We start from the raw sequence: 13747 nt of genomic DNA on the forward strand, positions 1-13747 counted from the left end.
TTTTAGGTTAATTTTGTGGTAATTGGTAAATGCTTTAGGTTAATTTTGTAAGTAATTTTGTTATTTTTGTAGGCAATTAGGCAAATCAAATGGAAAGATTTTTTAAAAAGAAAGCATCAACACCTGAATCGAGCTCTGCTCATTCGATGGCTTGCGAAATTGATTTGAACGATCTTCCTTGGTAAAAAAAATTTATAACGTGCCTCCTACAATATATTTTTCTGCGTCCGCCACTGACCGATGAGACACCGACATACATCTCCAACAACCCCCATCTCCTCTCTCACCTTCTATCTCCATCCCAAACATCACCTTCTCTCTCTCTCTCTCTCTCTCTCTTAAATGAAATTTGGGCAACGAGTTGATCGGACAGAAAAAAGGGAACATGATGGTTAGGAACTAGACCATTATCACAACTAGCAGCCTAGCCAATACTCGTAAAAAATCAACAATTTTACAAGTCAAATCAATGGTTTCAGTGATCAAACCTGATGAATGAGCATGAGAATCACGTGGTGTCATCGAATCGAGTTTTTGGCAGAAGGGAGAAAACGTTGAAGTGGTGGTTGATCACTGAAGGCCCAGTGCATCGCGCCAAAGTAAGTTTGTGACACTTGTGAAGTACAAAACCATCTTTAAAGGACCCGAATGAACCACTCCTTCATCCTACATCATAGAACCACTCCTTCATCCTATATCACACACATATTGTGCATATAGAAAACATACACACGGTGCATATATAAAACACACACACATATATTTGCATATAACACACATGCATACTACACACCCCTACAACACACATACATACTGTACACATACACCACACACTATACATAAACACACAACACACACATTGCGCATATAACACATACACACACACACACACGTTGTGTCTACGAGATATGTGGGGGAATCTACCGAACAAGACGACGGAAAAAAGTCACCGACTAGGGAGTGGTGACGATCAGGGGCGGAACACGACTGTTGTAGTCCGGGGGGCCGAATTAAGAACATCTTCAATAGATTTTTTRAAATTGAGAAAATAAAGATTTTAGGCATATTTTTGCTCCAACAGCATCTCCAAAACTCTCCAAAATGGAGAAAACATGAGAGAGTGTAAACCAAAAATGATTATAACAAGAGAGAAACATTTTTTTAGCATATTCACACCGATAGGAATCCTTRATATTAATGGTTTATGATAGAGAAATAATATTTTTATTAGAGTTTTAATTCTCCATGRGGAATATGCTGGACATGCTATAATACTGTAAAATTTTATAAATCCAAATGATTCGTTTTTAGACTATTAAATTTTWWAAAAAAAGTTTGATTAATGTAAGATTAAAACTCGAAACATTCAAAGTATTAACGGAAAATTAGTAATATCAACTTAAACATTATTTATATATAATTAATACATTATATAATTTACTCCAAAAACTTAAACATTCAAAGCATTAACAAAAAAAATAGTAATACCAGTGTAATTTACTCTACAAACTTATGTCATGGAGTCCGATTATATCACTCTTGTATTTTCATCTAAACTCATGCAGTAACAAATGTTATTTAATCGACGAATTACTTTTTATCGCGGTTGTTATTAATATTTTATTAATTTTATAATTATGAAGACTTTGTTTGATCGTTATATCATCAAAACTTCATTTCAATATATTTTATAATCATAATATTTAAGTATAAAATTATCATTTTAAAACTCTAAGGGGCCGTTTACCTAAATGCTTACCCGGTAAACGTTTATCTTAAGAGTCAACACTATTATTTATTTTATCGGGTAAGATTGTAGTACATCAAAACGTATCTTATGCAACAATTTTACCTGGTAAGCGCTTACCCAGATAAGAGTCGTCACCCTCACTTACGGGGTAAAACTTTCCATTCTTATCATCGCTCTTACCGGGTAAGATTTTTGCCCTTTGYCATGTTCAGTTGGTAAGAAAAATTGTCCAGTAAGTACTCACCGGGTAAGCGTTTAGTAAACGGCCCCTAAGTCTCCTTAACAATTGTTTCACAATAAAATATTTAGTTCTAACTATAGAAACCAACAATTTTTAGCCTAATTAAAATGAAAAATAAACAATATTTAGCTTGACAAACAATGAAGAGATCAAGTTATTATTTAAATAAAACATTTGCTAGACTTGATATGTATTATTTTAATGGTAAATAAATGGGGAGGCCAAAATAAAWTTTCAATTATTTTATAATTAAATTTTCAATCTATTGTAGGATGGAGATGCAAAGGCACAGGGGCCATGGCCCCCCTATGCCCCTTAAGCCATCCGCCACTGGTGACGATGATGAATGTGTTTTTGTGTGTTCGATCTGAGGAAGAAGTGAGGTAGGGGTACATGGGGTAGGGTGGGGTAGCTAAAAGACAAAAGGGAAAATGACGAAAATAACCCTGACTTGATGGACCATTATAACAGAGTTAGTGAGATAGATCAATTTCAAAGTAAAATAGTAGGAACGATAATTATAATTATTGAAGTTTAGGGACCACTTTTGAATATTGATGTAAACCACAGACCAAAACTATAGTTTACTCAAAACTAAAAATAAACCACGTGGTCGTATTAAAAAAATGAAGATACTTAATTATCTATATAAATGATAATAATCAAAAGATGATGTGACATCTTGAAAGAGTTAGAATTATTAGTTGTTATTTTTTTTAATTTTTGAATTATTTAAAATAAAAACATATCATTAAATGACTGAACCATTTACTTTATATATATAAGTTACATATAATAATCTAATAAACCTTTAAATCCTTATATCTATAATCTATAAGTAAGAACCAAAAGACATGATATGGTTCAATGTGGATTGAGAATTCCAAAATATTGAATTGTAATTAACTTTGTCCATCACACGTTGATAAAAATATGATATAGCACATGGTTTTTTTATTTATTTATGATTACTTTAACTCATTTTGGATTAAGTAGTTAATTTTAATTACAAGTTTCTTTGTGTTGATTTGATATTCCATTTTGCTATACAATTAATACGATACGTTTATTTCATTTGTTTTGTTTATATTATATCTTGGTATATGCTAAAGTAAGAACCAAGAGAAATGAAATGACACAATATGGATTACATGTCATGTCAGTAACCATAAATTACATCTCTACACTAAAAAAACGGTGGAGAAATCTCGATCTGAAATATAGATTGGCCGTTTGAAGAGGGTGAAATCTCGTACGAGAAGAACCCATTTTTTAGGAATTGTAACCTCCGACTTTTTGGAATCCGGATCTGAAATCCATCACCACCTGCATCTTCCATAAGTTCTCTTAGGTTTTTGTAATGTTCAAGTGGAGGTGAACATGGACAGATCTAATCACATTACATTTGTTTCATTTATTTATTTTGATGTTTTAAAAATGAACTTTACTCTTTATAGAAATAAACTTTTGAATAAATTGTGTTTTTTTCCCTAGTCCATTAAAATTTACAATTTTCATCCCTATTGTTTAGAAATTGTTGTTTTGGTCCCTATGGTTTGTAATTCATTGTTATTTTTGTTCTTATGATTTATGATTTATTGTTGTTTCAATCGATATGGTTTACAATTATTTACTGTTTTGGACCCTTACACTTTAAATATAAGAATTACTATATGGACAAAAATAACAATAAATTATGAACCATAGAGATGAAAATCATAATTTTTTAAACCACAGGGATGAAAATCATAATTTACTCTCATTTTTTATTTATGTATCGTAAATTTATAATCATATCATTTGTCTCCAGGACAAACTCATTCTAACTTTTTATCAACTAAGCTACAAACTCAGAGACAACATCCCTTTTATATTATTAAATCTAGAGGTTTGATTTCATCATATTCATGTAATATAATTCTTGAATGAATTTAATAAACCCCCTCTATATTTCCAAGAATTATATTGTAGGAATACGATGGAATTAAACATCTAAAAGTACTAATGGCCCGTTTGGTACTAATGGTTGGGTTTGTAAACGGACCACCTCTCTCTCTCTCTCTCTATACATATATATATATATATATATATATCTAAGTTTAATATTTAATATATTGATAAGATATATTTATTTTACAACATGTTTGTTTCATATGTATTCGGTTCATAATTTGAAAATTTTTATGTGTATTTTTTTTCTTCATAAACATGCCAAAAAAGTTTTACATTATAAACCAAATATTAATCACTATATTAAATTTTAATCATAGATGAAAAAAAATCATAAAATAATACATGATGAATGTTATTAAAAAATCTGATAAACTAAAAAGCAGTAAAAAATCCAATTAATTTCCAATGTGTGTAGTAATAGCTTTGGATTTCATAGACTTGGTCTAATAACACTAATAAACTCTAACTACTAAGAAGAAGAAGTTGATTCACAAGTGTAAATGCTATAAAAAAGATCCATTTCCATTAGGAACAAAGATTACAATTCATAATGAATAAAACACATGGTTGTCTTCTTTTGGTCTCAATGGTATTCTCTATTCAAAATGAATAAAGTTGTCCCATTCACATGGGTCAATATTTAACTAAGAGTAAACCACAAATTTGGTCTCTATAGTTTGTCGAAAATCACCCTTTTAGTCTCCGGTTTCAAAATTATAAGATGTTCATCATGGTTCATAAAAACGTCTATATTTGATCTCTTTGGGGCTGTTTATCAAACACTTACCCTCACGATAAGCGTTTACCGGTTAAACTCAACATTATCATTTACTTACCAGGTAAGATTTTAGTAAAAAATAATGGGCATCAATTTACCCGGTAAACAGTAATCGTGATTAGAGTCATCGCTCTCAGTTACCTAGTAAAACTTTTGATTCTTATCTCGCTTTTACTGATTAAGATTCTTAATTCTTATCATATTCATCTGGTAAAGTAATATGACTTGATAAGTGTTTACCTGGGTAAGTATTCCGTAAACAGCCCCTTCCTCTAACCTTTAAAAAATTCATTATATGAGAGACATTTCCGTTCTTTTATAACCCGATAACATCAATAAACAATCCGATAATGTCAATACACAACAAATACGCAATAAACTGAAGCAACAATAATTTGTAAACTTAAAATTTAAATAATTGGGCAAATAAAAAAGTAATGTACTTTAACTTGATTCTTATTTTGGTAACGTACTTTCAAAACTTTCATTTTGGTCACTAAGATGTAAAGTTTTAAACATTTAAGTACTCGGGTAAACGATTGAAGTATTAACTCCTTCTTCTAATGAACCACAATACATAAAAACTAATTTTAGATTAAGATATCCATGTCAGCAAATAATACTGAGTTGGATATCACATCACTCGTCACATCAGTATGGTAACCGGTTATCCAGGAACTTAAATACTTAAAACTTTACATCTTAGGTACCAAAATAGAAGTTTTGAAAGTAGGTTCCCCGAAATATGAATGAAGTAAAAGTACATTAATTTTTCATGTAATTTACCCTGAATAATTTTATATTAATAATCAAAACAAAATGCTTAAAAAGTTGCTTAAAATTTTTTTTATGGAAAAAAATTGACCAGCCTCATACGAAACTCGTCCCAAGAACATCAATGTGATCAGTGGAAATCTTTTAAAACACTCAACAGTTAAGGTTAACGGAGTGCCAAGATCAAACCACGCACCCGTCTTATAAAACAAATACTTTTATCTTATTTTTATAAATATATCAGGTATTTAAAAGGTGTAATAATTTAGAATGATAAACCATAAATAATAATTTGAGTGAATTACGGTTTTCGTCCATATAGTTTCATGAAATTAACATATTTAGACCCTAATCTGAATATAGTTGCATTCCGCAATGCCCAAGAGAGAGACACGAATTCGTAGTGTTTTTATAAGAGTTCCATATTTGGCACAACACTTGTAAAACTTGTTAAGACATCTAAAAGAAAACGTACAGTTGTTCGGTCTAATAAACTTTAAGTCCTACAAAACAGTGTATGAAGACATTTAAACATATTTGACGTCTTACAAAATCTGATTTTATTGTAGTGACTGAAGTTACATATAGTATGTGCTTTCTACCGAGCAACAACGTCTGTGATGGTTAAACCAGTGGTTGAATTTGTTGGATTAGTACTTGATGAGAAATCAGCACCAATTAAGTTCCTTTCTGTGAAAAATGCTGGTTGTTTCGGCTGTGACAATGCACCCTCACTACCGAACATCATAATCACAGACGGCATGTCTGGCCTATCTTCCGGACTTTGTTGGACACATAACAACCCCACTTGGATTGATCTTAAAACTTCAGATGGATCGCTTGATTCAGCCAAACTAGTATCAATAAGGTCCATTGACCGGCCTTCATTATGCATTCTCCATGCCTGAATATAAGGTGGAAATAGTTATTACGTATAGTAGAAAGACTACACATTACAACAAAATTGGGTTCATAGGACGTCAATAATGGCTAAATGTCTTAACGGACCACTTTACAGGACTTAGGTTTATAAGACCAAACAATAAAAACGTCTTAACAAATTTTTAGGACCAATTTTAGAATAAAGCGTCAAATTAGCTATTATATCGGATAATTTTTAGCAGTATCCTATAAACACATCTTTTTATAAGAATTTCTCATATAGTGTCCTAAAAAATAGCTAATACGATTTTTAATATAAAAATGTTTTAAGATGCTCGTTAAGACGCACAAAAACATCTTATAAACTTATTGGAACACTTTTAGATAAGACGCTTTACTGTTTGGTCCTATAAACCTAAATTCTATAAAACAGTCTATTAGTTCATTAGGACACATGACATTTTGGCATTCTATAAACCCAAGAGAGTGGTTTGTGGGCGTTGAAACCTACATGTCCGATAAGGTTATTGTCATGCTCGGGATGCACGAATCCTCTATTTCTCTTCCCGCTCACAATCTCCAACGTTAAAACACCGAAGCTAAAGACATCAGACTTTATCGAGAAAATACCATCTAATGCATACTCCGGGGACATGTAACCACTGAACACAGCAAAATGCTCAGAGTCAAGTTAATAATTGATTCAAGATAAAGTTGGGTGTTTGTGTGCGTGTATATATATATATATATATATATATATATATATATATATATATATTATATATATATAGCTTACTATGTGCCAACAACTCTCTCTGTGTTTGCTTGAGTCTCATTTCCTCCAAAGCTTCTGGCTATGCCAAAGTCTGATATCTTCGGGTTCATATCTTGATCTAGTAGAATATTGCTAGCTTTAAGATCTCGATGGATGATTCGTAATCGTGAATCTTGATGTAGATAAACAAGCCCTCGAGCAATTCCTTTGATAATGTCGAATCGCTTTGTCCAATCAAGGGTGGTTCTTTGCTTTTCATCTGGCCAACAAGTAGCTCGGTTTAGTTATTCATAGTTCAGAATTAGAATCAATGGAATTATATACGTATACGATATGATTCTGACCAAATATAAACCGATCTAGGCTTCGGTTTGGCATGTACTCGTAGATCAACAACTTCTCTTCCCCTTGTATGCTGCATCCGAGAAGCTTAACAAGATTTCGGTGCTGAAGTTTTGAAATGCAAATGACTTCGTTCTTGAACTCATCGAGCCCTTGACTGGAAGTCGTGGACAGACGCTTAACCGCGATCTCTATCCCTTCTTCTAGCATACCCTAATGATTAATTACCATTTGCAATGTGAAAAACTGCACAGATTTGTGTTCTTGTTATATATAATGGATTGCATTATGAATTTTACCTTATAAACGGGTCCGAATCCACCCTCTCCAAGTTTGTTATTGAGTGAGAAATCAGCAGTGGCTTTAGATATTGTAGAAAAGCTAAACAATGGGAGCTCCATGGCTTCATTCTTCTGGGTTTCACAGGCAGGCAACATTGCTCCTATATATGCATTACAAATACATGTATATATGTATTAAACTTGCTCCTATATATGCATTACAAATACATGTATATATGTATTAAACTGAGAGAATCTGCTCAAAGGATTTCATAGTTATTCATTATGAATAGGGTTGTTTTCTTGTGATCCCTCCAATTTGCTGCAAAATTTGGGCAATTTTCTTACCTTCCTCCATTGGTGCAAGATGGCCTTTTCTCCATGTGTACCAGAACCATGTAGAGCTCAAGCTTACAAGAAGAACGACAAGAAAGACTACTGGTAAGATGATTTTGATGTTTGCTCCTCCTTTCTTTTTGGAAACTGAATCTATTCAGCAGAAGAGGTAGATCTCTCATATAACTTAATCAAGGTCAGTTTGTTGATATATATATATATATATACACACACACACAGATAGGGGCAAGTTCCATTAGAACCTAAATTCATTAGGAACCCTGAAAATACCCATAGCATGGGACATGTGACATATCCATCATAATATAGATGTGCTATTCATCATGAATCACACATTTACGATGAATAACATATTCATCATGAACGTGTGATTCATAATTACGTCTATATTCACCATAAATGTGTGATTGATGATCAATAACACTTCTATATTCATCATGAATATGTTATTTATGATCGTGAATATTCATCTTAAGATAGACAAGTATCGTTTTCTGGGCGGTTACGAGTTCGTAACGGAACTTCCCTCTATACACAATGCATATATATATATATACTTTGTTTAGGGAACTTGAGCTAGAGATAATTACCTAATTCAGAAGAAGCCATTCTTACAAAGACATCCTGACCACCATTGCCATCAAAGTATACTCTAATGTCTATGAGGTCATTAAACCAAAGCAAGCAGCCACTTCCTTCCCCTCTAATGTCCATATTTGCATAAGCCATACAACTACAATTCTTCAGGCACATTTCTTCACACTCCTTCAGATTCTTACTCCTGTTAAACCAACTAGTATGTGTATCTGGCAACTTTACATTAGAATACTTAATGAACACATCTGATCCATTTTCACAATCCAATGATCTTCTCCTAACACAACCACCAGACCAATCTGATGTCTCCCAACCCTTAGGGTTTCTGGGCAAAAGTCTTGTGCCATCTAAACACACACATCTCGACAAGGTCACAGAGCTGCAACTTCCATAACCACCACAGATGTTGTATGAATCACATAAATCTTTCGGTAACTCGAGAATCATCTGCCATTTCTTTTCATCTTCCACCCACACCAAACGTTCTACAACCCCAGAAGGAGTCAAGACCAGCCTCGATACACGAGAAGTGTTATAAAGATCATAAGTAAAAATCACTTCAGTTTCGTTAATAACCACGTTGTATGTAAAGATCGTGTTCTTATGCAAACCAGAAGCCCCACTGAATCGTAGACCATTCCATGGTCCACCCCGGAACTTGATCGCCGAACCATCTTTTAGTAGGTTCTGTGGATAACTACGTGCGTCAACGGACCAGGTGAACTCACCGGGTGATGGATCTTGGCTAGATTTCCATGATGAGAGATACCATTCCTTTCCGGTCAAGAAATCTTTCCCAAACTTCATGCCAGGTAGAAGAGTATCAGTGGGATAATCAAAACTTTGCCAGACAATCATCTTCTTGTCTGTAACAACTAGGTTTCCGGTGTCGTCAAGATGTGCAATTGTGTTGGCTGATGATGTTGTGTTTGTTGACCAGACTACATCGTTGGTAATGTTGTTCATGAGGACAAGAACTCCGGGATCGGCGATCTTTAAAAGATAACGTGATGACGGAAGGGTGAGTGAGAAATTTCTGTTGGCAACCCAAACCACTGTTTGAACAGAGATTTTCTTGTACCAAATGCCAAGGTACCTGTTCTCATCAGACCCACCTGGCCGGAAAAAGCCCAGTTCGAAAACTCCGGCCGGCGAGACCAACGTGTCTTCTTCTGTCAGGAACAATGAATCTGTAATGATGTCGATTTCAGCATTGTGGGTTTTCTGAATGTGGAGTGAAACAAGTAAGAGAATGAATATGGTTGTAGTTCTACTTCTTTCCTCCATTGAAATCCTCTTGTTTGAAGCTTTCTGTAATGGAGGTTTTACTTTCATCTACCATGGTACAAAGTGCCAGTGTTTCTATAAATGATTACAGCTGCTATCTTTATAATTCTATATTTATTTCATTTATCATATTTTCAAATTGTGAGTAGAATTATTTGTGGATACCATTTTAAGAAATAAAAATGTGACATAGAATAAACAACAAAGTAACATGGGAGAGTCGGAATCAGCGTGCCCTAGGTTCTAAGGCAATAGATTGTATAACTTGGTTTTTTTTCGAATAACTGATGACTTGGTATCATGTGAGAGGAGTCTATTTTTGTAAAACCTACGTAACTGTTTTTTTACACTTGAAATTACAAAGCAAAACGATGTGAATGTAACCTTCACAGTGTTTTTGCTGTGAAGGTTACTTTCACGGCGTTTTGCTGTGAAGTTTCAAACGTAAAAAAGTAGTTTAACAGGTTTCAATAGAACAAACTGGTTTCACGTGAATCCAACCAACTAAAAATTACTATTTTTAGAAACTATTTTTCTCAAATAGTTAAAGTTGACACTTAAATTTAATTAGAAGGGTGGATTCTATTTAAAGTGTATTTTCAGGCAAAAAGAAATAATTTAAAAATACAAAACATTTTATATTTTTGTTATATTAATACACATAATCGTATAATAAACGGTCTCTAAGATTCATATGGGCTTATTTAATTAAGCAAAACCCCAATGTCAAGTCAGTGGCCCAAAATTTCACAATTTTGATGCAAAGATCAAGATCTTTATGCCAAATAGTAATACTGCTAAGAGTTAAAATTCAATTATTACTTTATTTAGAAAGAGCAATATGTAGATCTATATTCATGTGTTGGAAGACCTTTAACATATGGTCGTCGAAAGAAAACATCGACACCTATTGAATGTGGTCTAGGCATTTTTGGAGTTTAATATTCCTATTAAATTGTGGACCGAGTACGTGTTGATAGCTACCTACTTGATTAATAAGACTCCTGGGCTCCTTACTAGCCCCAATTGTTAAGGCTGGCAAAAAGATTGCCACCTCATGTTGGTATCGGGTTTCAGGTGGCACCAGCATTGCCGGTGATAAACTTTGTGTTCAAAAACGACACTATCAGCTTCTATAGATAATAATTCTCCATGCATGAAAGTTGTTTGCTTATGGTGTCGCATATTGATCAACACTTCGACTTTTGGCCTCTGGATTTGTCATTGCACCAAGTTATTATCAAAACCTATAAAAATATACATTAATATTTCATTTAAGTCCAGTTCTGTTATGTCTTATATGGATAGAACAGTTATCCAGTTTCGATAAGAAATGATGAACATGACATAACTGGTGAAATGATCAATTTACTTCTAACGAGATGTTTTATATATTTTGATTAATTTATGTAATTAATTATATTATAACAAAATAAATACTTTTTATAATAAAATATATCATTAGAAAAAAGTTTCAAGACGACTAAAATGACATCAAAATATAAAGTTTATTAATTTCCAATTTTTAGTTTATATTCTTTTTTTATTATTGTATTATTATTATTATTATTTAAGAAATTACATAAATCAACCAAAGTATAAAAATCATATTTTGAGGACAGTAAACTGGGTTTAAAGAGAATAAAATATAATAAATAAAATATAAAGAATGAACATAATATAAAAAGGAGATGTATTTGAATTTAAAAAAAATATATTTAATTGATAGTATATCCAGTAACTTCAAATCCAACTTAAAACCATGGTGGAAGTTATTGATAGCCTACTACTTGAGATTTATAAAGAACTAACAATTCTCATATTCTATCCATGTGGAATGAGTTGTTACAAACTACCCCACTTAAACTCCTGACATTCTCGTCACGCTTACCTAGAATCTTTCTCCTTGTCATTGGCAATGTGGGATTCGCCTAAGATATTACAAACACCCCCTTTTAAGGACTCATCATACCCGATGAGGTTTGCCCCACTATCCCAATGATACAAAGATCGCCTCTAATACCATTTGTAACGCCCCCGAAGCAACCCAATAACTTCGATCCGACTTAAAGCCATGGTGGAAGTTATTAGTAGCCCACTACTTGAGGCTTATAAGGAGCTAACAATTCTCATCTTCTATCCATATGGGACGAGTTGTTACATATTTAATGTACCAGATACATCCTTCATATCATGTTATACCCCATCCTCAATGTATACCAAACAATATATTATTTAACCAAAATTATTAAAATCCAAGAAAAAGATATAGTCCATAATCCATAACAACAGGTAAGGGTTAGATCAATTTTTTTGACCCGGCCAAATTATATTTGCGGTCCAGTCCAGAAATCAAGGTCCAATATAGACAAATTCAAACGTTTTTGGCCCCAAAAAACAAAAGCAAGACGGCCCGTGGAATACTTGGGCCCAAGTCAAGACACTCGTGAATTCATGATCATGAGTTTAACCTAGGAATGGCAACGGATCGGTTCGATCCGGTTATTGGTATCCCCGTCTCTGAGATTGAAATTGATAAGTAAAACTGTCCTTTTAACATCCTCGATTTCCATCAGGGATGTTATCGGGGATACCTGTCGGGTCCCCATGGTTTCCCAGATCCCGTTTGGGGAACCCATTAAGGGTAAAAATCTTCTTTTTCTTGTTGGTTTACTCGTTCACCATTGGTTATACCTGAACCGGTCTGAAAAAATTACAACATCTTAATTTTCACAAGTAAATTACAATTTTTTTTAAGATGCAAGTATAAATGTCTCAAACATAATCAAACCAATTACAAACAACGTCTTAGATTACAATTTAAAAGTAAACAGAAATTCAAACGTCATACAACTAACATCATGATTTTACGATTAGACAAATAAACTAGATTTTTTCGTGAGCCTTATTTAGGATGTTGAGGTAGAGTGGATAAAAGTCTTTTAAGTTTTAATTTTAATATTTTCTTTTAATGATATTATATATATATATATATATATATATTTGTGTGTGTATATATATATAAAATTAATATATAGACACATACACGATAGCCGGTTTGGGCCGGTGATCACTGTTCCCATCCCCATCCCCATCCCCATCCCCGTTAAAATCCCCAAATATGTCCCCAATCCCCGCCCCCTACTCCATTAAAATCCCCAAATATGTCCCTGATTCCCGTCCCGTCCCGTCCCTGAAAGTTCCATTTTTCGGTTTTCACAATCGATTTAGGGTTTTTTTTTGTCATCCCTAATTTAACCCGATCTAGATCCACAACGTTTAACCCTAAACCGATTGGCTATATTACCAAATAGTTTGTATTAATTTTTTATCTATATATAAATAATTTTTAAATAATTATCAAATAAATGTGTATTTTATCTTATTTCATGAATAATGTGAATTAATAAATAAATTAATACGTCTGTGGTTTATATAAATTTATAAATCACAAGAATAATAAGCATAATTAGTATTTAATTTTTAAAAATAACAAATAGTACACTCTCAAATGTACACTCTTTTAATATATAATAATTATCATTTAGATATTAATTTTAATTAAATTATTAAGTTATTCTGTGTTTTTTATTTTAATTTTTTTATAAATTAGTTTCTAAAACAAAAATAAGTTTAAAAACTTATTTCTTTTTATAAATTAGTTTTTTTTAACAAAAATATACACCATCATAGGTCATGTTCATCTGTTTTAAACAGATCTTACAGTTAT

At 32.7% G+C, this 13747-nt stretch overlaps 2 protein-coding genes across 3 annotated transcripts; both read right to left on the reverse strand.

Moving 5' to 3' along the window:
• Nucleotides 1-5964: 5964 nt before the first annotated feature.
• On the reverse strand, nucleotides 5965-8304 carry LOC112504973 (G-type lectin S-receptor-like serine/threonine-protein kinase At4g27290). 2 transcript variants are annotated; one of them, XM_025108927.1, is made up of 6 exons: nucleotides 8125-8304; nucleotides 7795-7937; nucleotides 7498-7708; nucleotides 7175-7412; nucleotides 6890-7040; nucleotides 5965-6400 (listed from the first exon to the last, which is right to left on the reverse strand). In XM_025108927.1, exons 1-6 carry the CDS (start codon nucleotides 8132-8134, stop codon nucleotides 6095-6097), a joined length of 1059 nt encoding a protein of 352 aa, XP_024964695.1. In that variant the 5' UTR covers nucleotides 8135-8304; the 3' UTR covers nucleotides 5965-6094. The 2 variants fall into 2 exon arrangements, with proteins under 2 accessions (XP_024964695.1, XP_024964700.1); XM_025108932.1 differs by lacking the exon at nucleotides 8125-8304 and having other exon boundaries at nucleotides 7175-7414; nucleotides 7578-7708; nucleotides 7795-7909.
• A 405-nt stretch (nucleotides 8305-8709) lies between these two features.
• LOC112506365 (G-type lectin S-receptor-like serine/threonine-protein kinase At4g27290) lies at nucleotides 8710-10017 on the reverse strand. Its single transcript, XM_025110371.1, has one exon. It carries the CDS (start codon nucleotides 10015-10017, stop codon nucleotides 8710-8712), a length of 1308 nt encoding a protein of 435 aa, XP_024966139.1.
• Between the last annotated feature and the right edge of the window lie 3730 nt (nucleotides 10018-13747).

Source organism: Cynara cardunculus, assembly GCF_001531365.2.
Source record: "Cynara cardunculus var. scolymus isolate 2C chromosome LG 2, CcrdV1, whole genome shotgun sequence".
In the NCBI taxonomy this organism is placed as follows: domain Eukaryota; kingdom Viridiplantae; phylum Streptophyta; class Magnoliopsida; order Asterales; family Asteraceae; genus Cynara; species Cynara cardunculus.